This window comes from Glossina fuscipes, unplaced genomic scaffold, assembly GCF_014805625.2.
Source record: "Glossina fuscipes isolate IAEA_lab_2018 unplaced genomic scaffold, Yale_Gfus_2 223, whole genome shotgun sequence".
In the NCBI taxonomy this organism is placed as follows: domain Eukaryota; kingdom Metazoa; phylum Arthropoda; class Insecta; order Diptera; family Glossinidae; genus Glossina; species Glossina fuscipes.
This window is the reverse complement of record NW_023998566.1, coordinates 642387-666995: the sequence shown is the minus strand read 5'-3', so window position 1 is coordinate 666995 and position 24609 is coordinate 642387. Positions and strand designations below refer to the sequence as shown.

The following is a 24609-nucleotide window of genomic DNA, read 5'->3' as shown; positions in this document are numbered from 1 at the left end:
AACGATGGATGCCTACAGCGTTCAATTTAAATATAATATAGGACATCTGGAAGTGAAATTAACGAAATTAACATTCAGGTTAAGAAGCTTTCAACCACAACAAAAGTTATGCCAAACATGAACGGGCCAACAACGGGCCAAAATAAAGGAGATGAAACCTTTTATGCAGCATAACATACGCGCAAATGATTTATGCCACACCCATTTAGGCAGAGCAAGTAAATTAACATCTTCTGCGAAAGCTGAAAGCGGTTCAAAAGCTATGCACGTTGAGAATAATATCGGCAGCGTTGTCATTTCTTCACAAATATTGATTACTTAGACCTTTACTTACCTTTACTTAGACTTAGAATATATGTTATGTTAATTTCTCTCCCATTATTTAGCATTCGATTAGTTTTATCAAAATTGAGTTGATAACCATAAATTGAAATAAAAATGAAATAAAATGAATTGTAGTAAAATTTGGTTTCAATGTAGGTATAAATGATACTGCATTAAAAATGTATTGCTTCATGCAGAATTACGAAAAGTTTATATCAAGCAGTTGTAGAAGAAAATGATATGGATTTGAGACAAAATTATTTAAAGAAGTTAGCATAATTTTGAGCGTTATCTGTAAAAAAATATAGAACTTTAGCTAGACAACAAGTTTGAAAACACATTCTCAAAGAATGTTCCTCTTTTTGTTGAATGCAAATCAATCGCAACAAAAACTTTGTATACTACATAAAGTCTTTTTTTCGAAACCAAAGCCAAAGCTCACATTCTGCTACACAGAATATAGTGCACACTTTTTTTACGGAAACAAAGCAGATATCAAACAACCTGTTGTAAAAGTTTCTAAACATGCTGCTGCAATACGTATTTATTTATAAGATTGAACGCGGCATTAGTAAAGATTTTCAGTACTATTGTGTTGTTCGCATTGAAAAGTTTGTGCGCGGCTAAATTGTGTATATAAGTCTATTATGAGTAATTCTCTCGTATGTTTACTGCCACAATCAGTAACATAAAAAAATATTAGCTTCGATATAAAATTGTACGTACAAATTAAAAAACCGAATTCATGTGTTTGCAATAATTACAAATTAAAGTGTACTTAAAACTAGTTGGCAGCAAATGATAAAACGCAAATCGCTTTAATAAAATCATTCATCTAAAGCACATTTTCATTGAATTCCATCAATTATTAATAGTGCCAGATATTTAATCACGCAACAACAAACTACTATAAAAACTGAAGCGGTATGTCGAATGATTTTTGTGTAAATTTGTTTATGGGCAATAACAATGTCGTTAAGGTACGATCTCCGCAACAACTTCCACGATGATCTTTGAATTTGAGTGCACACGAGGTAGATGTAGTAACCACTTGACCACTAACCTACTAAAGTAAACTTAACTAATGCTCCTTATATAACATTGTAAACGTATAATATATAAACCTCAATAGCGGTAGTTTCAACAATTCATGCACTTTTGTATAGCTGTTCAACAAACCGCAAGGGGATTTTCTTCTAATGCTTTGTTTATATTTTTAGTCACGCTTTCTTGAACTTTTATGTCAGCTAATGTGGAAATATATTATTTAATAACCCAATTTATTTTCAGCTACGAAATTCTTTCAATTTTTCCCTTTCACAGGAATTTCTCATTAAAAATTGGATCCAAGATAGAAATGAGCTTAAATTCTTAGAGAAGCTACGCCCACTTTCTCATATTTATGATAGGCAAAAGCTACATTCACGGTAATGCTTACTGTGCAGAAAACCATAACATTTGTATTTCAATTTACAAAAATCATAATTTAAGTTTATTTTTACTTTGCTTTGACTTAAATATTATTAACGTGACTATACTTATTTCTTCATTGTCTACATATTTTGTAAATCAATTTACAAAGTATGAATTTAAAGGCTGCCGGATAACTTAGATCATATGCTTGCCTTTATTGAAAACTCTAAAGCACTTGAGAATATTATTATTATTACTGTTGTTATTGTTATTATTATTATTAGAAATAGCGAAACAAAGCTAAAGTTTTAAAGTACTAGAATCCAAGGTTATCTTATCGGCTTTGAAAAGTCTACCGCATTGGAGATTTGAACCCACGTCTATTAAGTTGTTAGTTGGGATTCTTTGCCTAGTCGGCCACTCAGGTGTGTAACATTTTACAAATGGATTTTGTGTGTTATAATAAATGCATTGATTTTAAAAGCAAAATGTGAATTCATTGGTAGTTACGACTAAGTCTCATTTAAAATGTCCTCACAAACAATTTCATTGAACCTAGTTGAGCCAACATTTTCAAAATGGATCTAAACTTATTCTCTTATAAATTTCATCACGTCCTTAAAAGTGTCGGTAGAAGCTGTAAGGAAGATATCACCTTTTATAAGAAAGAACTTTGATGCTTTTGGTAGGTAGGAAACCATATGAGTATTTCACGTTCAGCAATGATTTAGAGGGCTGTTACTTCAAAAGACAAGTAGGCTATTAGCCTTGTTTTTAGTTTTAAATTGTAATAGATTTTGAACATTTTTTGTAAATATACCTTAAAACTTTTTTTAACCAGATTTCTTGCTGTCAATAGTCTTGCATAGATTTGATTTATCCATATTATCCAGTAACAGATATCCTTAAATGTGATGATTTCTAAATTAAATATATTAAATATTATTAAGTATATTTGCGAAGTGTCATTTAAATGTTTGCTTTTTATGACTACCATTGCAGATATGTGCGTCGCTCAATAGAAGCATTTGAGTTGACGTATAACATATTATGTTATCGTATTGTTCATTTACACACTATATTTTCTTATGAATTTTACTTTTTCGAACGCGAGAAGAGAAACTTGTGTGCATGTGTAATACGAAATGATCATGCGTTGTCAACATAGTTTATCTGTTTTTAGATTCTCAACAGCATTGTTTATACTACGCTTATTAGATGCTTGCACTATTCCGCAGTGAACATCCTACGTTTGTTAAAGTAGCTGCATTCGTGGTCTATATAAATAGGGGAAAGAATTTTCGCATGCTCGCCTGTCTATGCAAACTGTCTTAGCGAAGTTAGGATCAAATATTTTCCTATCGTTTTTGTCAGTTTAGGTTTACTTTTTCTTCCTTTTTTAGTTATTTCTTTAAACAGAGTTTAGAGATGTAATTTCGTCTTACAATTTTTTGCAATTAAGACTTTAAAGTTCTCACGAAAATCATACAGCGACACGATTTGTTTTGAAAAAGCCATATGTTGTCATAAACAAAGGGTCTTAGATGAATATATGTTGAACATATCTATGAGTTGTTGTCATATTATACATATACATGGATACATGTATTTTTAACAAAAGAGTTAGAATGGAAATTCAAGCTTTACATGTGCATGTCTTCCGTAGTTGCTTACCTTATTAGGGTTTACCTAAAAGGTGCCTGGAAACGTAAGTTGGCGTTGGATATTGGAAAATTCGGCCAAAGCCAAGTTTCTTATTATAATTGATAGAAATGAACTTCTTTTCCCCTTTAAATACATTGCCTGCGTGTCTTTTATTTATTCGCGTTCTTTGTACGTATTCAAGAGAGAGATCTTCAATAACAATCAAATTAAAATTCAATCAGAATAACACTTGCAATGGATTTACGATATAAGATATATCTTTTATTTCTTATTCTTTCGCCCACAAACATCTTGATTTTTATACGGCATCAAACAGATATGTAAGCATGTGCATTGATGTACGTAAATAAATTCTCTTTATGAGCCAAAGCAAGAAAGATTAAAAATACATATGTACTATTTATTGCCTTTGAAAAAGAATGAGAGAGTTATTTCCGAATTTTTTTTACTTTAAAAACCTTCGTAGTTTACATATTACTAAACATATTAACTGGGTGAAAATTACGCAGTAATAGTAAAGTTTGAAGGTTTTGATAGTAATGAAATCTTTTGATGATCCTTGCCTATTTTTCGATTGCAGAACACGTGCATATTATTCCAAAACAATTTTGGTTTGGAGTTATTGCCGTAAACCATAACTACTTTCAAATTCTAGCAATAAATAGTTCTGAAGATAAACAGTTTGGTTTACTTTCATAATTTCCACAGTAGCTTTCTGTTGAACTTCGGCATAACTGTTAATCAAGTTGTAACTGAATGTTACTCAAATCGACAGCACTTGCAGGAATTCCACGTTTGACTATACTGTGTATAGTTATTTAACTGTTCAATTATTTTTAGTTAATGTGTGCAGCTATCAGTTGCAGAAGAGTTTCTAAGAAGAGAGAAAAAAGAGAAAAACCGACATGAGAAACCGTGGTGGAGCCCGATAAGCCTTAATCAAACAAGTGAAAACATTATAGTGGGGCTAGGCCGACTATTAAATGCCCTACACAATACTGCCTAGCACAATTCTTACTGTTGCTATAGAAAAAAAATTATACCCTGTTTTTATAGGAACTTACTGTTAAGGTACATTAAAAATTATGCCCCCTTGCAAATAAAGGCTTCTAGTTCTTAAGAATGGCTGCGTCCACGGCTTAAACTTCGTACCAGAAAAAATTCTGCTTACTTTAGAATGTGACTTGTGAATACGAGACTTGTGTATTTAAAAAAAAACGAAAACCTGCGCTACGCATTTTTTGTGCAAATAATGCACGATCATGCCTAGACTGAACACATCCACAATATTTGTAAGTAGTGGTATACAAATTTAGTGCTCCTAAACATTAACAAATGGTTTTTCGTCGGACCAACCGTTCAAAACGTCTCATCACTCCCAATAATGTGCAATTAGATAAGTCAAATGAGTCAAAAGCACATTGGGCATTTACTAAGCCCAGGGCAGAAGAGTTTCGTGATCCCTACACTATCCGATTGCTTTATATTATATATCGCTCTTTTAGAATACGTTTCTATTATCCGGAATAGGCTCCTTACTGCAAACAAATGAGACCTGTACAAAAACACTGTTTCTTGTTTACGTGGTCTGCGCTGGAAGCTTAACATCCGGCTGACAACGCACACAAACCGTTTAGCTAATACAAAGTTGCTCATACTAGAAAGCAGACAGTATCTTTCGTGCATAATCTTCTGAATGGCATATTTGATTAGTAGGACTTACTAGGCTAGGCTATTTCGAATACTTAATGTAGATCTCTTGAGAACAACCTATGGTAATAATGATCCCATCCGAAGATTTTAGAGGTATTACAATGAGAACTAGATAGATTACGGCGTGATTGCTTCTGTCATAAAGTCAAAAATTATTAAGCACTTTAACATACTTTGATGTAACACTCTATTCGTCCTTGTTGGTTACAGCTGAACATTACCGAAAGATTGTGTTTTAGTATTCTTTCTCATTAATCTAAACTAAAAGATCTAAAAGATAGTGGGTCCGCTTACAAGTAACAAAAGAGACAATTTTTTTTTGTTTTCTTCCCCAAATTATAACCTTAGGACACCCGTTACGATTGTGCTTGAATATAGTTAAATAAGCCCACAAAATTATTAATTATTAATTGGTCGCCTTCCGTACCGTACAATGAATTATGAAGATTTAAAATAACATTATAATATCGTAATCGTAGACTAACAAATTTAATTAGTAAGTAATATTCTGCTAATCTTTGACATTATGTTTAGGAGAGTGAGCAAACAAAATTTGAGACAATGCTTCTTTTCTTAGATACAACTTTAAAGTATTGACCATGATTTTAAAATGTCAAAATGCAAACATCATTTGTGGGCACTTTGCAAGGCCTCTGATAGATAATACTGTGCTCTGAAGCATTTGATAAATCTAACAAATCCGCTCTAGTAGGAAAGAAAACATCAAACTATTAAAAAAAAAGACACTGCTAAGAATTAATTTTTCCGTATAGCATTACCGTAGAATTAACCTAAGAAGAAAGCTGTGCATATCGCAAAGGGAATCAACTAACTTAGGTAAAACGGTATTCAAATCGATATCTTATAAAGCTGCTGAAGACCTCAACAATTCATAAGTGAACTTCCAGACGAATGTTGTGTTATACCCTACATTCTTCATCCAATTACCCAGGCTACTACCAACGTCTGGGAGATATGAAAAAAATGAATTACATACTAAGCCATCGGTCATTCTTAGCAATAAAGAAGTTGCAAAATTTATAAAGGATAGCAGTGTTCAATAATTCCATCTACTCATGCTCGATCATGTACCTGTCTGAAATTTATTTGAACTCTCTACATCCTAAGGTCTAAGAAATCGAAGTATTCGCATATTTGTTGCTTACACTGCTGCCAAATTTTAAAAAGTTTTTTTCAATAAATACCAATTACAAATTGAATATGCATACACAAATTACACAAAGTTTTCATTGAGTATTTTGCGAGTGAATTTGCACGTCGGAGTTGTTAAGCAAAATTAGAAATGCAAATTATTTGTAAATGATATTTGGTCGTAATGAAATTTGCTCGAGTTGATTGTAACATTTTAAAATTCTCATAGGTGGTTGCATGTCCGTTTCCACACGTGAAATATATATGTAAGAATATATATGTTTAGACATTAAGCTTAATTACAGTGGGCGACAATCTAATTGGAATGAATAATAACGTAAAATAAAATAAATGCAATTTTCACAGCATCTGGTTGCTTTATTCAATAACGAAGTGAACGTTCTCCATGTGTGGACTAAAAATATGCGTATATATTATGCAGGGACGGGGATGGTATTTTAACAATCAATCTAATACATTAGTTAGTGCTATTTGCGTTCTCTTGCCATTTACGTTCTTGTGCTTGAAATCTGTTGAATATCAAAGGGTTAGTACCTTTGTTCAAGAAGTTATTTGTTATGCAAACTGGGTTTTATCAGAGATTTTTAATGTGGACACAAATTAACTCAACCTGTCTTTCTCAACGTAATTCATATTGATGGAAAAAATGTGTTGCCTGCGATGAATAGCGTTTTGCAAAAAAACTGTTCACTAGTTTCTTGAAATAATTGTTTATTTTTTCTTTGCATAACAGTAGACGTATTCGATGTTCCAACCAATTATATTTTGTGCATCCGAGCAGTATAATTTACACCTTTTTCGTAATTTTCTGTGGAGTTGTTACAGCTTGGACATTAGAAAAGTTTGCAGGCTCATATTTGTTCCACATATATAATACATCGCTTGATAATTCCGGGCACTAAGTAAAAAAAATTTTTTTTTTTCTTGAATCTCATGGAAAAATCGTTTCTCATCATTTACGTAGCTGTTCTTATTCTTGCAGCCAACATTATAAATCCCTCTTTAATTGTGTCCAAACGCACACAGTCCTTTTTTAACGTTTCTTTTGCAATGAAGACAACGTTTGATAATTTTATTGATAGTTTGGTGTACGGACTGACAGATAAATGCACAAGCAGGTGAGCATGCTACTTCTTTAAAAAGTTCAACGGAAGCAATTATAAAAACAGATGCAAAACTGTATGAATGGATTTGAACTGAAAAACTAAATAATTGTAAAAAAAGTTTTAGACGAAGGCTCGTAATTAAACAGAGTTTTCTATCTAAACGAGCCTGTACGATTTGATGACTCGAATTTGACGCTATATCTCCTTGTACCTCTGCGTAGAAGTACTACTTTCAGTTGAAAAGAAATATAGGTACACAGACTATGTTTCTCTCGGCCGCCACACTATACACTACATACTAATAATTCAATGTGGGAATTGGCAGATATGATGAAAGTATTGCAGTTGGTTATTGTTTGTTAACAATTTAAATAAGGATTGCAGCTTTAAAAGTATTACTTTCCTTTTGTGATCTTTTCGTTTACTATACTATTTTACTATAATTACAAACTTTCCATCATCTGCTACAAACTAGAAAAAGAACCTAAGTTAAGCAGAGGGCCTGCTTAAAAAAAAATTGCTGACGAATTAAGATATTTAGCAAAAAAGTCTTTATTTTAGTCTATTATTTTAAACCAAAGCATCAACATTCTTCTAGAAATTATAATAAATTCTATATCTACAATATGTTTGCATACTTTTTATGTAACTTTGTTAATAAAACTTTCACCGTGTTAAGAATAAAGTCATCAAAGTATATATAACAAAGAGTTTTGTTCCTCCGGATAAAGGGACAATCCTTTGAAATGTGTAGGAATGCATTTAGACATAAAGATTAATTCCGTGCATTTACTGCGATGTGAAAGAAAAATCTTAAAGAAGGCGGAATAACATGTACAAATCTCAGCAAGTTCTTCTAGGTGCTACTTCTTCTATCAATGACACATAACTGTTTAGTAGTTTTAGTTTATTAAGGCTATCTCATATTCACTTCTTCAACAATGACTAACCGAATGCTTATTCTTTAATAAGCTGGGTTACATTCATTGTGAACCATAGCTTACCATGCCTCTTTGAGACAAATATATACCTATATAAAATCCGTGAGTTCGTTTATGAATTGTGTTGACCAGTTCTCCATTGTCATAACTTCAGCCTTGCGTCCCTTTGAAATTGTGTGGATCGTATGATGAGGGCTTGTCATATACACTGAAATCGCCAGGGACAAGCAAAATAAAGCACATTAACAGTAACGGCTTACAAAAATCGTTAAAAAAGGTCGTTGATTGAGCCTGCTACCATATTTAAAGTTCAGTTTGAAGAAAGCATTCACGAAATATATTTTCCATTATATGAATTAATTGGAGTAATAAGACGATAGCTCTTAAATTGTAATAACATTTTAAAACAGAAATATTCTACTTCATTCTATTTTATTTAAAAAAAACAGGTTTAAAAAGTGAACTCCATCTGCCCAATGCCGCACCTTGAAAAATTGAAGCAACTTCGAAAAAAAGGAATTTTTTTTTGTCTATAGTTTACGATTTTGTAGAGATATTTTCAAAAACTCTTTCCCCGATATTTTTGCCAGTACCTGTGATGTGAAGGTCACTGTCGCGATGCTTATGCCCCCACAGTTAACATTTCAAATTTTGACTTCGCATATATTGAAGTTAGAAAACATTTATTATTTTATGTTTAACCCTTCTTCATATAAATAAAATTTATTAAAATGCTACACGCTTTACAAGCGCGCGTTTTTTTCTTAGAGCTCGAAAGAGCAGATGTTTAAGATCGACATACTCGATAGCTCCAGTGTTAAACTGAGCGAAAAAGCTCGTATTCCGCTGCAATCAAGTACCCACACGATGCATATTTGTATGTACCATTTACGTTCACAGATATTTTAAATTTTAAACTAATGTGTATTGTTTTTTAATTATAGGAGAAATCGCAAGCAAAAAATGTTGACAACTTCGTCGTTGTATTTTGGTAAGTAAATTGAAAAAATATTTGAAGTTCACACTTGGTTACATTTATTTCATAGTTTCGTCATTCCATCTGCAACAAGAAAGAATTCGTACTAAAAATGACTCAAACCATAATCATTGATCGGCGTAATTCGGTGTTTCATTAAAACGTTTTTATATATTTAGCAGTTTAGGTGGAGCATTAACTTTAATGCTGTGTACATAGGGTAATATAGGAAATTTTAAGCCGCCTTTAAAAATAGGAATTTTATGAGAATCTTCTATCCGAAAATGCCTTTAGTCTAAAGATGCAAATGACATAGTTATACACAGTAAATAGTCGCAGAACACAGTGCAGACGATGGCATAATTTCGAAAACTATCAATCTAGCCCACCATGCAACGCGGAACGCACTTACGGCCTTATTGCTTAACACCATACGTAAATCCTCGTAGATTATTTCACTGTGCGAAAAAACACTGAATCAATTGTCTTAAAATATTACTTAACATTACGAAGTGCCCGTTCAATCACATTGATTGAAATTTTCGAAGAAAATCTTCAGCATTACTAAAATGAATGTTGTATGGTTGCCACGTTTTTTCTACGACGCTTGATTGAAATACATAGAAAAGATACAGTTGACTCTTCCTACGTGTTATATCATGCTGTTTGCATCATACATCCTTTAGTTTTAAAATCACGGAATCGTCTTAAATCTTGTGGGATTTCGATGAAAATTACACCAATATAGTTTATGTTTAGAATTTTTCAAGCACAATAATGAATTTCATGCAGAGAGATACTCATAGATTTTCATTTATTAATAACTGTAATTGCAAGAGAACGATATTGGCTGTTTATTAAAACGAATATCACAGCGGAGGGGGCAGCGCTTGCACTTGCTCTCATTGATCGGTTCAAAATTTGTCGATCGCCTTTCGAAATAGAAAATGATCTAGCAGATCGACAACAAACGCCTGGGGAGCAATTCCCCTCCTTCGTAACATGAGTAAGACCGAGGTTGACTATACCTGTACGCGACACGACAAAGATCTTAAAGAGGAAGGTCAAAAAAAGCGTAGAACGAATAATTTACCCAGTCAATGTGTCATCAATAGAAGTTTTGCGAATGGAAGAATTGCGTAGAAGCTGAACGCAACTTCCCTAAACGTGATTTAGAAACCCACTACAGCGAACATTATATAAACCACCATTGAATATAAACAAACTTTCTGCAACTATGGTGGAAAACGAATCAGACAATTGTACGTCGTTGGAAGGACAAATTTTCTGTTGTACATGTGATAAACCAGACCAATCTGTTAGGCAAACCGAATGACGAGCGTTACACCCAAGTAAACGGAACGTTCGAGAAAATTTCCCGAAGAAAAATATGGAACTACAAAGAGATATATTCAATAAATACAACAGAGCTGAAACATAGACGCTCGCTAAATTGGGAAAAAAGAACCGACACGATAATGCGAAATAAATGAAAAACTTTTAATCTATGCTTTTCATATAATACGACAAATATAATGCGGACAACCGCACCAAATGTTAGGAAAAGCAAATTTAAACGCAAAGCGGAAAGCAAATTATACCGCAAAAAAATTAAGGTTTGCCTCTGTCCTGACTTGGAACATATTTTGGAATGAAATTTTGGTATGAGTTCTACCGAATTCATTCCCGATTGCAGAATTAGAAGTACAAAAGTTATAAGAAGATATGAAGACTGATGCAGAAAAAAACACATGTAAACCGCTTTTCGGCACGTCGTGCCCAAAGGGGGTATTAGAAGAAATTGTACATAAATTTCCCATATTTGAGAAAAAAGTCTAGGAAGTACAATTGTTCAATAACACGTAATAAAATTGGTGCTAGGCGCATGTCCCTTGTAACTATTGAAGAAACCAATGAAGGTTACCGAAAGACCATTTCAGAAATTATATATAGACTTTCTCGGAAAATACGCCAGATCAATAGCAATTTGTATCTAAACAGTTAGAGAATTTTTTAGTAAATTGTTAAATAAAACATATGACACGAGTCAATTAAACTGCGTTAAATGGTATACCTGTACATATATTAAAACGATCCTGGGGGAAATAGAAAAATTAATTCACACTTTTGTGCACACAGCCATTGGAGTTACATCGTATACTGCATTATTTTCGTCGGGACGTGCATCATAATTAATTTAGAATTAACACACTTAGCTTTTCGTATTCTAATCTCCCAGTCCTCTTATTTAGAAACCAGGCCAAGATGTGACCCTATTTATTTTAAAATTTACAACTTTTTAGGCAGATACCTTATTTTCTTTTTAGCGAGGTACAAAATACTCTTAAACATTCTATCTTGTTTACCTTACGATTAATAAGAGTAAAACCTCAGAAAAGCGCGAAAAAACAATCACACGTAACTTTCTGTGAGTATGATCGATTTTTTTCCATTTTCCCACAAAAAGAATAGAGTTCTTCGCAAAGTAGATGTTAAAAATTTCAGCCATTTATCTTTTAAAATTTGTGAGTAATGAGCAAAACCCCATGTGCTTCTGTTTAGAAAAACGGAGTTGCGTGCAGTTTACGCTTTATTGCGGGCTTGACTCCGACCAATTCGGCCAATTTTCAATACCAACCTGCGTGCGAAAACCTCCAATGTTACTACCAAATTTAAGTCAAGATTATGTACGCTTGATAGCGTCTTTGAAGCTTTTTGGATGTTGCAAACATTATGCCAAAATGAGTATGCACTCCGTCCTTCAGTGGCGGCGTAAAAACCTAAATTTCTATCAAAGATTTCCGTGGTTGCAAAATAACCTGAATCGCAAAAAAAGAAAAGAAAAATACAATAGCTATGTAAAAAGTGTCATCACAAAAAAGGCAAATTTTTGGGAAAAAAATTATAACTGCTAATGATCATATACCAAGAAAATTAAATGATTTTCAAAGTCATCATTCATAGTAGATCAAAACCAACAACATTTATTTTTCAGTACAAACTTTCCGATGTACATCGTTTTTATTTTGTTTACAATTTTTTTTTTTTTTTGTCATGAATGCAAATAAGGAAGACATGAATATAAGGTCGAGAATCTGCGATCTTATTAGATTTATATACTCCTGGCACAATAAAAAAAAAATTATTAAAGATGCATGCAGATATAGAATGATTTTATAGAAGACCAACAACGTTCACGACTAGTAGAGTAGATTATAAGCGATTATTAAAGGGAATTTTGACACGAGGATTAGAAGTGTTCATGAACGCAGGAGGGAGAAAGAGTAAGTGACATAATATGTTGCTAACTTCGTGAAAGGTCTTGTCAAAATCGGTGTAGATATATTCCTTTGTATGTCCTTAGATAAGGCATTAAACGTTGTAGCATTTACGGATTTTGATCTGCCTTTTAGGAACGCGTCTTGGTTAGGAAAAATGACTGACTTCTCAGCGACCTGATGTGAAACGTTAAAATGCACTGACGTAAATTTTGGGATACATTGAGGTTACTAAAGCGTCTGTAGTTTTCAACGGGATGTCTATTAGTGCTTTTATTAAGCGGAGCAACAAAGCTAAGCATTTCAAAAATTTGGAGGTGTGCATGTTTCGAGGTTAAAGATGAACGCAAATTGGTTAAAGGAGAAGCGCAAACAACATATCGCCTTTGACGTTCATTTTGACGTTTTATCTCGAAGCGAATATAATAACTGATGATTATGACCAAAAGCAAAAACGCAAAAAGGAGTAATGGCTATGAGAGCCGCAATTAAAATAAGGCCCAAATTACGAATAAATTTAAGAAAAAGGGGACGAGTATAAGTAAAACAATGCCATTCCTTTAATAAGTGTACTTGAACTTATTAAAATATGTGAGAACATAATGGTGTAGCACCGGCATTTGTCGTTATTCAATATTGTAAACATGCTCCTGACTGTATAATTCAAGCTGCCCACTTTAAATGTAACGCAAACATTGGAAGGTCTTACACGCAGTCTGGCATTGAAAACAGCCTAATTCGGTTGAAGGATACGCCCACAGGCCTACATAAACTGAGAACACCTCTGACAGTCAAAAGAAAATAAAGAAAGAATTTTTTGCTCATTAATCATAAACTATAGCGAAGAGATGTACAAAAACTTGAACATCTATTATATGGGCGATGCGGTACTGCCTATATAAAAATGAGTTCACCACGCCTACCCACTATAATAACGTATCAAAATTGAATTTTTTGTTAAATTCTGTCAAATAGGCTGTTTTCGGTAAACATTCTCCCATTCGCAAAAAAAAATAATAATTTGAAAATAAACTTTTCGAAGGATACACTTAGAACGCCTACACACTTGCGCGAGAAACTTTTATTTTCCTCCACGTTATGAAGCATGAAAACATAATTCTTTTCCCTTCTTTGTCTTTTTTATGCCAACAGTGAAGGGTATGAAAAATTCGGTCACCACCAAAAATAACTATCTCACTTGTTTCAAAACTTCATTATTTAAAAACCAAACTGCAATTTTAAAGGTTTTTTAACAAAAATCGCTGAGTAATAATATTTTGGCATTCTACATTTTTGTAAAAAATTTGGGTGGAATGGTCCATTTTTTTGAACACCCTTCCACATCATCGTTCTTCTGAACACTGAATATTTATGCAATGCAATGACCTAATGTTCAATATTTCATGGTGAAAATTACTTCTTAATAGTAATAGAAACCAATCTTACCGAGTTTGTATCACGTATTTTACGTTTTGGATCCAACAACATATAAGAAATGTCATGGAATATAAACTCTTATATGCCAAAAAGATCAAATTGTCAATGTTTTACGATAATAATTTTTCTATAGTAGTAATTTGACGTAAAAGTGAAGTTGACGAAATTTCAACCACCAAAAATTGAGGAAATCTTAAATCTTTTCCTTCAGGAGGAAAAAGTTTTTAAAAGTTGTCTATTGTCGAAATTATTCTAGAAATTTATCAAAAAAATTAAGCGTGGGGAATTTGAATCACATAGATCTACTTTTTAGACTCCACCATATTTGAAAGGAAACTTCTTCCATGACTTCAAAGTCTAGCTTTTTTATGACGAAAGATATTAGAAAACGATAACATTTTTGGAAAGTAAATTAAGTTTACTAAATTTTGAGTACGTTAGTTGTCGTTTTGAGTCCTTTAATATGAGAACTCTTTTTATTCGTAGGTGTAGAAATTAACCAAAGTAATAGTTGGTTCAACCTTTTTTGGTTTAAGCTGTTTTAATAAAAATCGTTTTAAAGATGAAAGACAACGAAAGGGTTCACCGTTGTATTAACAGTTAAGCTAGATTTTCGCACCACGTATCTGTGGCATTTTGGAGGCTTCAAAAGCACAAAATGTCTTGAGATCCGCCGAAGAATACCTACAGGTTCCAATAATCCAGGCGAATAGATTTCACCTTTTATTAATTTACATAAATTCTTAAACGTAACATTTTAACTTTTCTATATAGTTTAATCAGTTTTCATAACCTTGAAGAAGAAAAGCAGAATCCCAACCGAAAAGGTAACAAGTTGAAGTCGCCTTGAACAGACTTAAGAAGATTGACACGGCATGTACAACAAGAAAGTTTAAATAAAGATGTGTGCAAGGTCTTGCTGCTAACGGCTTCATTGAAAAGTCAGTTAAGCTGGCTAGACTGGAGAAGATCTGAAGTAACGAAAATTTCTCCCGATTGGAAAGAACTAAACACCACCTCCTTGGTGCGACCGAAGAGATAGTTACTAGTCCATGTTATTCGAAAAACCAAGACAATTTAACTTTAGACTTAACGATCCATGATGCACTATTTAGATCGCTTTGCAAAACTTGGTGAAGATTACATCGGTTTGCTTGTTTTCGGAAAATGCTTCAAAAATTTGATTACAAAACGCTACTTAGGGGAAGTTGATTTGGCTCTTAAGTGCCACAAATAGCTTGGGCGGTAGGCCAAGTTTGGCGACACTCCTGCCATTCTCAATGCATCTTCTAGGCCCACATTCCTAAGTAATTAAATAAACGAAGTCTTCCAAAACAATCGAAAGTAATCTATTTCCAAAAAGTTATTAAAAACATGCTTGATGGTCAAGCAGGGTAAATCACCAGAAGAATGGAGAAAAAGAGGGCGGAACTCCGTCACTACCAGGAAAGTTGGAAAGGCTTCAAGGTCGAAAAGTATACAAACATTGATCTTCGTAAACGGATTATCTTCGAGTAAAACAAAGGGATCAGTGCGAAATATAAGTGAATTAGTACCACAATAAAGTGCTAAATGAAGCAACTTATTATTTACATTGAAAATGTAGCTAAGTTGGAAAGGATTCAACCCATGCGCAACATCAAACAAAGAATTATAAATCAACGAATAGGAAGGGAGACATAATTTCGAGAGTCATCGTTAACAATCCACGAAACATTAGGTGGGCTGAAATCGCCCAGCACGATCAACTTACCAGTAACTTTGATCAATAAGTAGTAAATTTTACAGTCATTTGTGTGGGAGCAACTTATGTAAGAATGAAAAATGTTCATCTTCATGTCAATGCAAAAAAAAATCGATCGTTGTGCGTACAATACGGCAGAGCACAGAGGAACGTAAGCAATGATTTAGCGATCTTAATACCAGTTTTCTGGTCTTTGTAGCATATAACAATCCGCAAATCAGAACAGAAAATTTCGCCGGCAATAACCCCCGCCGTAAGCTAGGCCACATCGAATGCTACAGCAAGATAGTCACAGTTAAAGAACGACAAAAATATTGCATGACTTTATATGCATGATTTTATATGAAGACAACGGGCGTTTTGGTAGGGTATTGTTAACAATGACGAACGATTATTTAGTTTTATGAAAACGAACCGACTGCTTTAATATTTTCGATATTTTCATATTTATTAAATTCTTTAAGAAGAAGTAAGCCAAGGTCGACTTTTAGATACCATGAACCATTTCGCTTAGTACAGTTATTCCATGATCAGCTTAGATATCCACTGAACAGCTTAATAATACTAAATAAAAAACTGTTTTTTTTTTATTCAATGCAATGTCCAAGTTAATCGAACTTAACCGTTGTGGGTATTGATACTAGGCGTTACTTTATCATTTTCACCAATAGATATCACTGATGAAAATACGTACCAGCACTAACTATATCTATTTGATAATTTCAAAGAAGTTTAATTCCATTTGTTCGAATTACTTTTAATATTTCCAACTGAGGTGTGTGCATTGGTTGGCAACGCTAATGCTGCTTAGCTGTCTACCGTAAAGCTTAATTTCTTTAAATTGGCTACAAAATTGTGAATTTGGTTTTATTAACAGAGTCGGTTATTGAGTAACTTAATTACAATATATATTGTAAGAGTTGTTTGTGCTTTATAGTATAAACTACGTTAAACAATAAATGTTCATTTGAAGCGCGGGCACTCGCAAAAATCATAACAATAAATTTTACCTCAACTACTGCAAAAGTAACCTTAACTGCACCTGGGTTGTGACTGTGATCGTTTTATAGTTTACCGACGCTGTAAGCTGTTTGGGCATGTTATATATGCAGGCTTTAATACCGAACAAATGGACATGATGGCTAACCCGGTGAAAGGGCTGCTCTGATCTTGTCTCAAATGTAGAGGACTGGGTATTGACTATTGTTTTGATAGCTGAGAAATGGGTTCAACCGGAAAGATCTGCATACCCTACTCCAAAAATTTAACATGTTTACAACTCTTCTTAATGACTTAAGTTGTTTTAATACACTGTGCTCTGCAAAGGAGACGTTAAGCCGACTTTCCGCGATGTTCCCTATACATTCACTACACCGGGCGAGAGACGCATTTTCCTACATTACCATATTGGCAGACCATGAGCCGTACTTCAAAGATAAGATTTTCTCGCCTCTATTTCATGTTTAAATACAGACCAACTTGACTTCTATCTTTTATTTATTTGTCTATTCGTCAACTTGTTTGCCTATTGGTTAGAGTTCTTTATTTGTGTGCATTTGCACATACATGTATAAGTATGCGCATATTGCACTGCTCCTTGTAAACCACTTTCATTTAGTTTAATTAATTGAAATACATTTGAATAGTTTTCAGACGTTCGTTGTGATGTTCCACAGATTCTTATCCATATAAAAAGGCAAATACACCGATGTAGTTGTTGCCGTATGCGCTAAGGAATGTATTATATAAAGAGGAATACACAATACACATGCATGCACATATGAATATATAAAAGCCATTACATGTTTACAAACTGCAATTCATTCCGTTAACACCTCGTCATTTCATAAGTAACTTCCTTTGCCACTCGTTTCGTACACCGAAAACCAAAGACAAATCATACGCGTTTATAAGCAAACAAAACATCCTAGAACAGTCCATGTGTAATGTATGCAAACGTAAGTGCACGTTTTCGTTCAGCGAACATATTCAAAAAAAATTACAGGGTGCACCGAGATTAGGCCAGAAGGTTCAACATTTTTTAACATCCTACCGCGCACATACGGCCTTTAATCATATTTATTTACAGCCGCACACGTAGTCCTTTGAAAGATTGTGAATTTGCAAAAAACCAGAATCCCAGCACAATAGACGCACACCTAGTTATGACAATAATTCTTTTACACATAGGATTTTAATAGTGACGGAAAAGTCCGGTGCTTAGCTACTAAATAATTACAAATTGTTGATAATAGTTTCAAAGCAAACAATCACAAATTCCTAGCTTAGCAACATCAAATCTTTACAACCTCTTATCATTTCATTCACCTATTTACAGCTCAGTTTGTACTTTCAATGGCTTTCGCTTCTTTATATGTGAGTAAGCAGACTAGGTTTATAACCATTGTTGCAAATCGTCATGGGCAAGTTTACACGTTTATGTGCATATGAAAAATTCGTCTAAAAGCGCATATCCATCGTACCTAGCCATGCATATATGTTTTCACTTCTATTCATGTGTGCACGTGCATATACGTATAACAAAAAAAATATGCTGCACTGCAATCCTATCAATACATGTACAATTTTCGGTAGGCCATTGCATTTTATTCTTTCTTTTTATCACAATAATTTCGGTATAAATAACTAAGAGAGCGACTGAATTATAATTATGCGCCATTTGTTTTGCATTTATGATATAGGTGTTACTTTTAGTAGACGTGTCAGTCTTTTATTTATTTATTTGTTTTTATTTGTTTATTTACTTGCACATAAGACTCAACTAAAATAAATTAACAGTCGAATTCAATTGACTCTCAGAAGTAAATCTTCTTCTCTCTCCAGAAGAAAACCCTTAATAGAACCGTACTCAAAGTTTACATAAGCAACCAATCTCTGCAATGATTTGTCGACATATAAAAGTGTACGCTTTTTGAAGTTTGAGAAAAGACCGAGATTACACAAGTGCACATATGTGGAGATATTGATGTGCTATCAGACGGACAAGATTGCTGAGCATATTGAGATGAATTTCGTTTGAAAAAGGTTTAAAGGACCCACGTCGTAAGATGAGTTGTCGTAATGACATGAAGAGTTGCCTGACTTTAATTCTGGCGAAAACAAAACAATACTTTTTATTAACGCCTTGTTTTGGTGGAAGACATTCATGCACAACGATGATTACGCGAAACTATCAAACTGGGAAGAAAAAAACAAAAATTTTATCGAATTGTCAGTCGACGATTTTTCAGTCCTTGTCTTCTTTAATGTGGGCTTCATCAGTAGACGTAGAAATATCGCTCCAATATGTTCTTTGCCCTCTTTGAATAACTTACATCGATAAAAGCATTTACATTTGGCAATGCATAGCCACCAAACCGTTTTCCACGTTTCAAACACTTTGGAACGCAACATCCCGTTTTTGAAGTGAAAATTTATGCCAGTTCTTTGTAGCTCAGTCAAATAATTTGGTTTTTCAGATTAATTAAACGAAGATACTCATTGCCCCCTTCTTCTATAATTCAGAAAACCCGCAACAAATGATACACTACGTTGAGTAACAAAGATTCATTGTGAACATAAAAATGTCCCTTCTGCTTATTCTTTTTCTAAAAATGAGCGCATCAACGACAGACGATTCGCCGCACCAAGTGGGCAAAGTTCAGAGTGAATACGGTCGTTTTTTTCTGAATCTTACTAAAGTTAGATAACGGTGTAGATTATAATTTTCTTCATTTTTCTCTTTATATTATCTTATTATACCTTACCTGATACAAAGGTATATTGAAGTTTATGCAGATGTAACCAATTTCTAGAAGAACTTGAGGTAGACCCGCTCTTTATTATACTAGGCAAGTCAGAATCACTTCCCGAATGGATCTAAACCTCTGTGCCTCTGGTCGTCTGGTCATTTAGTTTTTCTTTCAACTTATAGGCCGCAATTTATAAGATATTTTGACGAAATTTGGTACACTGACGTGACCCAAGGTGAAAGGTTCGGAAAATAGTTCGGAATGGACAGTTTTTTCTCCCATTTCTTGTATGAAGCGCGTGGAGCAGAGCGTTTAACGATAGAGCGTCACGTTTTTCTCCTTTTTTTGTTCTTGAAAATTTTACGTGTTGAATGTCAACTAAGCCATTTTAGTTTCCGTTAACCATTAAATATGTTGACATGAAATTCCACACAACTGCTGAAAATAACTTTTAAAAAAAATACATTTTTGGATGATTGGTCAAAGAAGAAGCGTAAACTGAACGCAACCCAGTTTTTTTAACAAAAATTTTTTGATTTTTGCTCTTTACTCAGAAATTATTTAAGTTAGAAGGCTGAAGTTTTCCAAATTTACTTTACGAGATACCCTACTCTTTAGTTCAAAAAATCGAACCACTCGGTCATGCCCACACAAAGTAACTAGTAATTAAATTCTATTTTTTTCACTCTTTTGAGGTTTTATGCTGATTTATCATAAGACAAACAAAACAAAATGTTTAATAATATTTTGTACAATCCTGAAATGAAGATATATTGTCTGCTTAAAAATGGGTCAATTTTAAAACAAATATGATAGACAACGCAATAAATTTTTTTTAATAATACTATCGATAAGGGTGCAAAATAAAACAACTTGGAGAGTAGAAGGTGGAAAGCATCGTAGTGGTTATGCGAGATTCCGTCCTCGCCAAATATAACTTTCTTACTTGTTTTATATTGTCCGTTTTAGGGCCAATAATCTCTGTTAATTTTCTCAGCTTGTTATAACATAAACTCCTTCCCTTTTTGGATAGATCGTCTGCAGGGGAATCCACTTTGACGTTAAACAAATTTATCGAGCAGAATAACGATTATCCATTATAAAAAATGAAAGTGTCTGTAGACAAATTACTCGTTTGTTTAATAAACGAAGATTTGTTGGCGCGCTTATCGGTTAATAAAATTCTTTGTGACTACAAGCGCATGTATGTACTTGGCGAAAAATGCTACAAATATATCGTCTCAAAACAGGAAAGTTTTGCAATCTAATAAGGATCAAATACTGAGGAGGTCATTGTAAGAAGCAGTAATTACGTACGTTTTGAAGGAATAATTATTATAGATTTGTGAACCTACAAAATGGTTTCGACATTCCCGCTGTAAGTTCTAATTTGCCAATCCTAAGAATAGTGCCGGTTATAAAATAATTAACAATATTTTGAATGCAAATTTAGAGAAATTGAAGTCATTACAGTCTACAGACTTTTTTTTTGTAAATGAGACATTAAATCATATTCGAATCGTATATAGTACTAAAGTTGGCATGTAGGAAAGAGATCCATCTTCTTGGCGTTTCAACGAGAATGATTTCAAAGGAATTTTTAGAAGATTCAATTCGGACACAATTTTCCGTTATCTCGGATTTTCAAACTCTAAAATCATTTGTAAAATCTTAATCCATATCTCTGCGACTGGAACTTGTGATTTTTTAAAACCAACGCGGGTGTAGCCGTAATTGTTCGCCGCGGTTACAAGAGAGCGATCCCGCGGTAAGAGAATTCCAGAAATGAAATTATGTTCGAAAAACGATAAGCATAACACAAAAAAAAAATGTAACCAAATGGTCCTTGAAAACCAGCTACCGGAAACCAAGGTTGGTCATATAAAGCTCACTGCTCATGATATGGAATAATATTTATCTTCCAACTTCTTAATTCACTAAGAGGTGTTATTAAGAAAAAATAATCTGCCACGTCAAGACGTTCATCCTAATTAGTTTGGATTTAACACGCTTAGCTTGTTTCATTCTACTCTCCAAGTGGTCTTACTTGATACCCATAACGACGGTGCTTTAAGGGACAAATTAAACCCATGTCTTGACGTACACGATGTCGTAACTGTTGCTCAAAGAAACAGAATTGCGCTCAGTTTACGCTTTGCTGCGGGCATGTGCTCTGACCAATTTGGGGCGCTTTCAATAGGAGCATATGCGTTACTACCAAACACGAAGTCGATATCTTCATGTTCATGAGCAAAAGAGTGTCGGTAGCGCACACCACACAGACACCCAGGCATGACTTCATCGATTCAGAATTTCACGCTGATGAAGAACATGTTCCTTTTAGAGAATCCGTTTGGATGTTGCATATATTATGATGAGTACAAAAACTTGACAAGAAATAAAATATTTAAGCGCACTGTTAGCTGATCCATGTAATTAAATGCCCTACCCACTATTACATATCCTGCCCTTCCACCACACTACTAATTATTTACTTAACAATTTCGCGGAATAAGACGTTATATGACAAGTGGACGAAAAAATGGTCTTATCCGAACCATTTCCCATAGCATTCATCGCACGTAACTATATCAAATTTAAAAATATTTCAAAAATTAAACACGCTTTAACTAAACCGGAAAACGATACTAAATCGAGCGGTATGATAAAAAGTGGGTCTATTTCAAGTCCTTCTGGATGTTCTTATACCACTTGTGGTGCAAGGTTACCCTACATCACTCGTGGTGCAAGGGTATAAGAATACTGTAAAATGAACTGTTTGAATTTTCACTGTTTTAATTTTTGAAAGCCTTCTTGGGTATGGTCCGATTTTCATCATAAGAAATGGCCCAATGGGGTTCAAATTTGTTCCACTTAATTTCCACTTAAACGTTAACAATTAGTCTGTCTGAGCATATAAAGGTTTACATTTCCTATGAATATTTATATACTGTGATATCGAAAATATAGATCTTTTAAATCCATAATATGAACGAATTCCTACAATGATATATTAAAATTTTTATCATATAAAGTCTTAGTTTTCATAACAACGGTTATACGAAAGCTGGTTCAAAAAATTGCCCTAGCCTAACCAAATCTTTCGTACGAATTTAGAATATAGATTCTGTTATTGAACAAAAATTTGAAATTTCAAATTTTTTCCTAATACCTTTTCAAATCAAGACGTTATACAGGAAAAAGTCGAAAAAGTGGACCGATCCGAACCATGTTTAACAATGTTCGTAGGTCGAACTCAAAAACACATGAGCAGAACTCAGACACACACCCCGCCTGGTAAGCTTATACCTGTATAATAAAGGGTGGATCTATTCTAAGTCTTCCTGGCTGTTCCATACGTCCACACAAACTTAATACAGGCCTATATCACAACTGCCGTAGGGCATAAAATAAGAGCTTCTTTGTGTTTTCCCCAGCATACAACGTCACTGCGACTTTTAAAGCTAGATCTCAAAGTTAACCGAAAAAACATTTCACGTCATTTGCATACGTCTCGATACAAAAGGAAATTCGACATTTGAGTAACAGGCGCATTAACCGTGAAAACTTTAATGGATTGAATTCTCGTCGTAATGTAAACATAGATTATGTAGGAAATACTATTAAATTATATAAAAAGATTGTCTCACATATTCCCGATTATGATATTATATGTATGCAACATGATTTGTTCGGTTAAAAGAATCTGAAAATATTTCTTTTCATGTTCTTTCGTATCTTATAAAAAATACATTTTTAAAAAATTTTATGCGGAATATTATTACTTCTGTATATTAGTATGTCCTTCTTGTCAAGGTTACAAGTTTGATGTTCTATCCTTTAACTTTGTGGTAGTACCAACTTGAGTAAACCATTCAACCTCAACTCAATATCAGACGCAACGCTATTCTATCGTATGTTCTTAATAGAAGAGCAGCCGAGACATCAAGTAACCACATTCAACTTGCCAACCAAAATATCCTTAATTTTTAATGAACAAATAAATGAATGCATAAATAATTAGCAAATTTAACTCTCACGAAATCATAATACAAGCAGCGGAACATATTAAACAAGATAAGTTATTAATGCTACAAATATGTGTGCATGTCTGTTAACTTATCGTAAAGTTTTGTTGTAACAAGCAACCTTGTAAATTCCTCTCTACTGATTACATAACGTAACAGAAGAAATAAAAAAGATTTTTCATCAAATTTTAGTAAAAGGATTTTATTATCAAGCATCGTCGTCATATCGTAATGAATTTTAGTATTTCGACAACGCTTAGATAACGATGGGCCATTCTTTAAGATGCTCTTGTCCGCAAATCTTTAAACAGTCTAGTAGCCTGCTACAGTACTGTAAGATCTACTACATTTTTTGTCTGTTTGCAAAAAAATAACGAGTTTTCATATGAAATTATTCATTGACACTGATGAAGGTTTATAATTTTAAAATTTCATTTCGTGAATTTTCATGCGTACTTCTGCAATTTACGTTGATAAACTTGTCAAAACTAACACTTGTGCTTGTAATTCAGCAGACGTGGTGTCAGCTACACCGAAGCTCATGGTACCTTTAATATAAATTGGCTAATTAACGCATACAACATAAATCAACGATGTCCTATAGAGAAGAATATCATTTACGCATCCAGTCGCCTTCCCGTCTTGATACATACGCACAAGTATATATGAAGTGTTTCCGAGTAATGAATTATTAAAAGTGTTTGCACATTCTCATAAAGTTTTGTAAAAGCTGTAATTGTGTATTTAGTCCTACTACTATTTTAAAGTGAATATATATTGTAAACGACTATAAATATACAATTATTTTTTTATTATTCATAAGTGTTATATATAATATTGTAAAATAGAATTTAAGTGAATTTGTTTAATACCAAGTCCCATGCAAAGAAAGACAGAAGACTGAAGCAGGAATGCAAGAGCAAATTTAGGACAATTGTTTCAGAATTAAATCAAATAAGAAGTTATATTGGAAAATATATGGGAGTTTTCATTACTTATTTTTAAAATTTTTTCTATTTTATTCTTGCTTTCATTTGATTGCTTTTGAGTTTACATTAA

At 33.4% G+C, this 24609-nt stretch overlaps 1 protein-coding gene across 5 annotated transcripts in view; it reads left to right on the top strand.

The window, feature by feature from the left end:
• Positions 1 to 883: 883 nt before the first annotated feature.
• LOC119642463 overlaps positions 884 to 24609 on the top strand; it is a 79087-nt gene continuing 55361 nt past the window's right edge. For 2 of the 5 annotated variants that reach the window (XM_038041613.1, XM_038041616.1), the window contains exons 1-2: positions 884 to 1042; positions 9280 to 9326. In XM_038041613.1, the coding sequence (XP_037897541.1) occupies positions 9299 to 9326 (28 nt within the window). In that variant the 5' untranslated portion in view covers positions 884 to 1042; positions 9280 to 9298. Of the gene's footprint in view, positions 1249 to 9050; positions 9213 to 9279; positions 9327 to 24609 lie in introns of those variants that run through there. The other 3 variants (XM_038041614.1, XM_038041617.1, XM_038041615.1) reach the window with 3 other exon arrangements.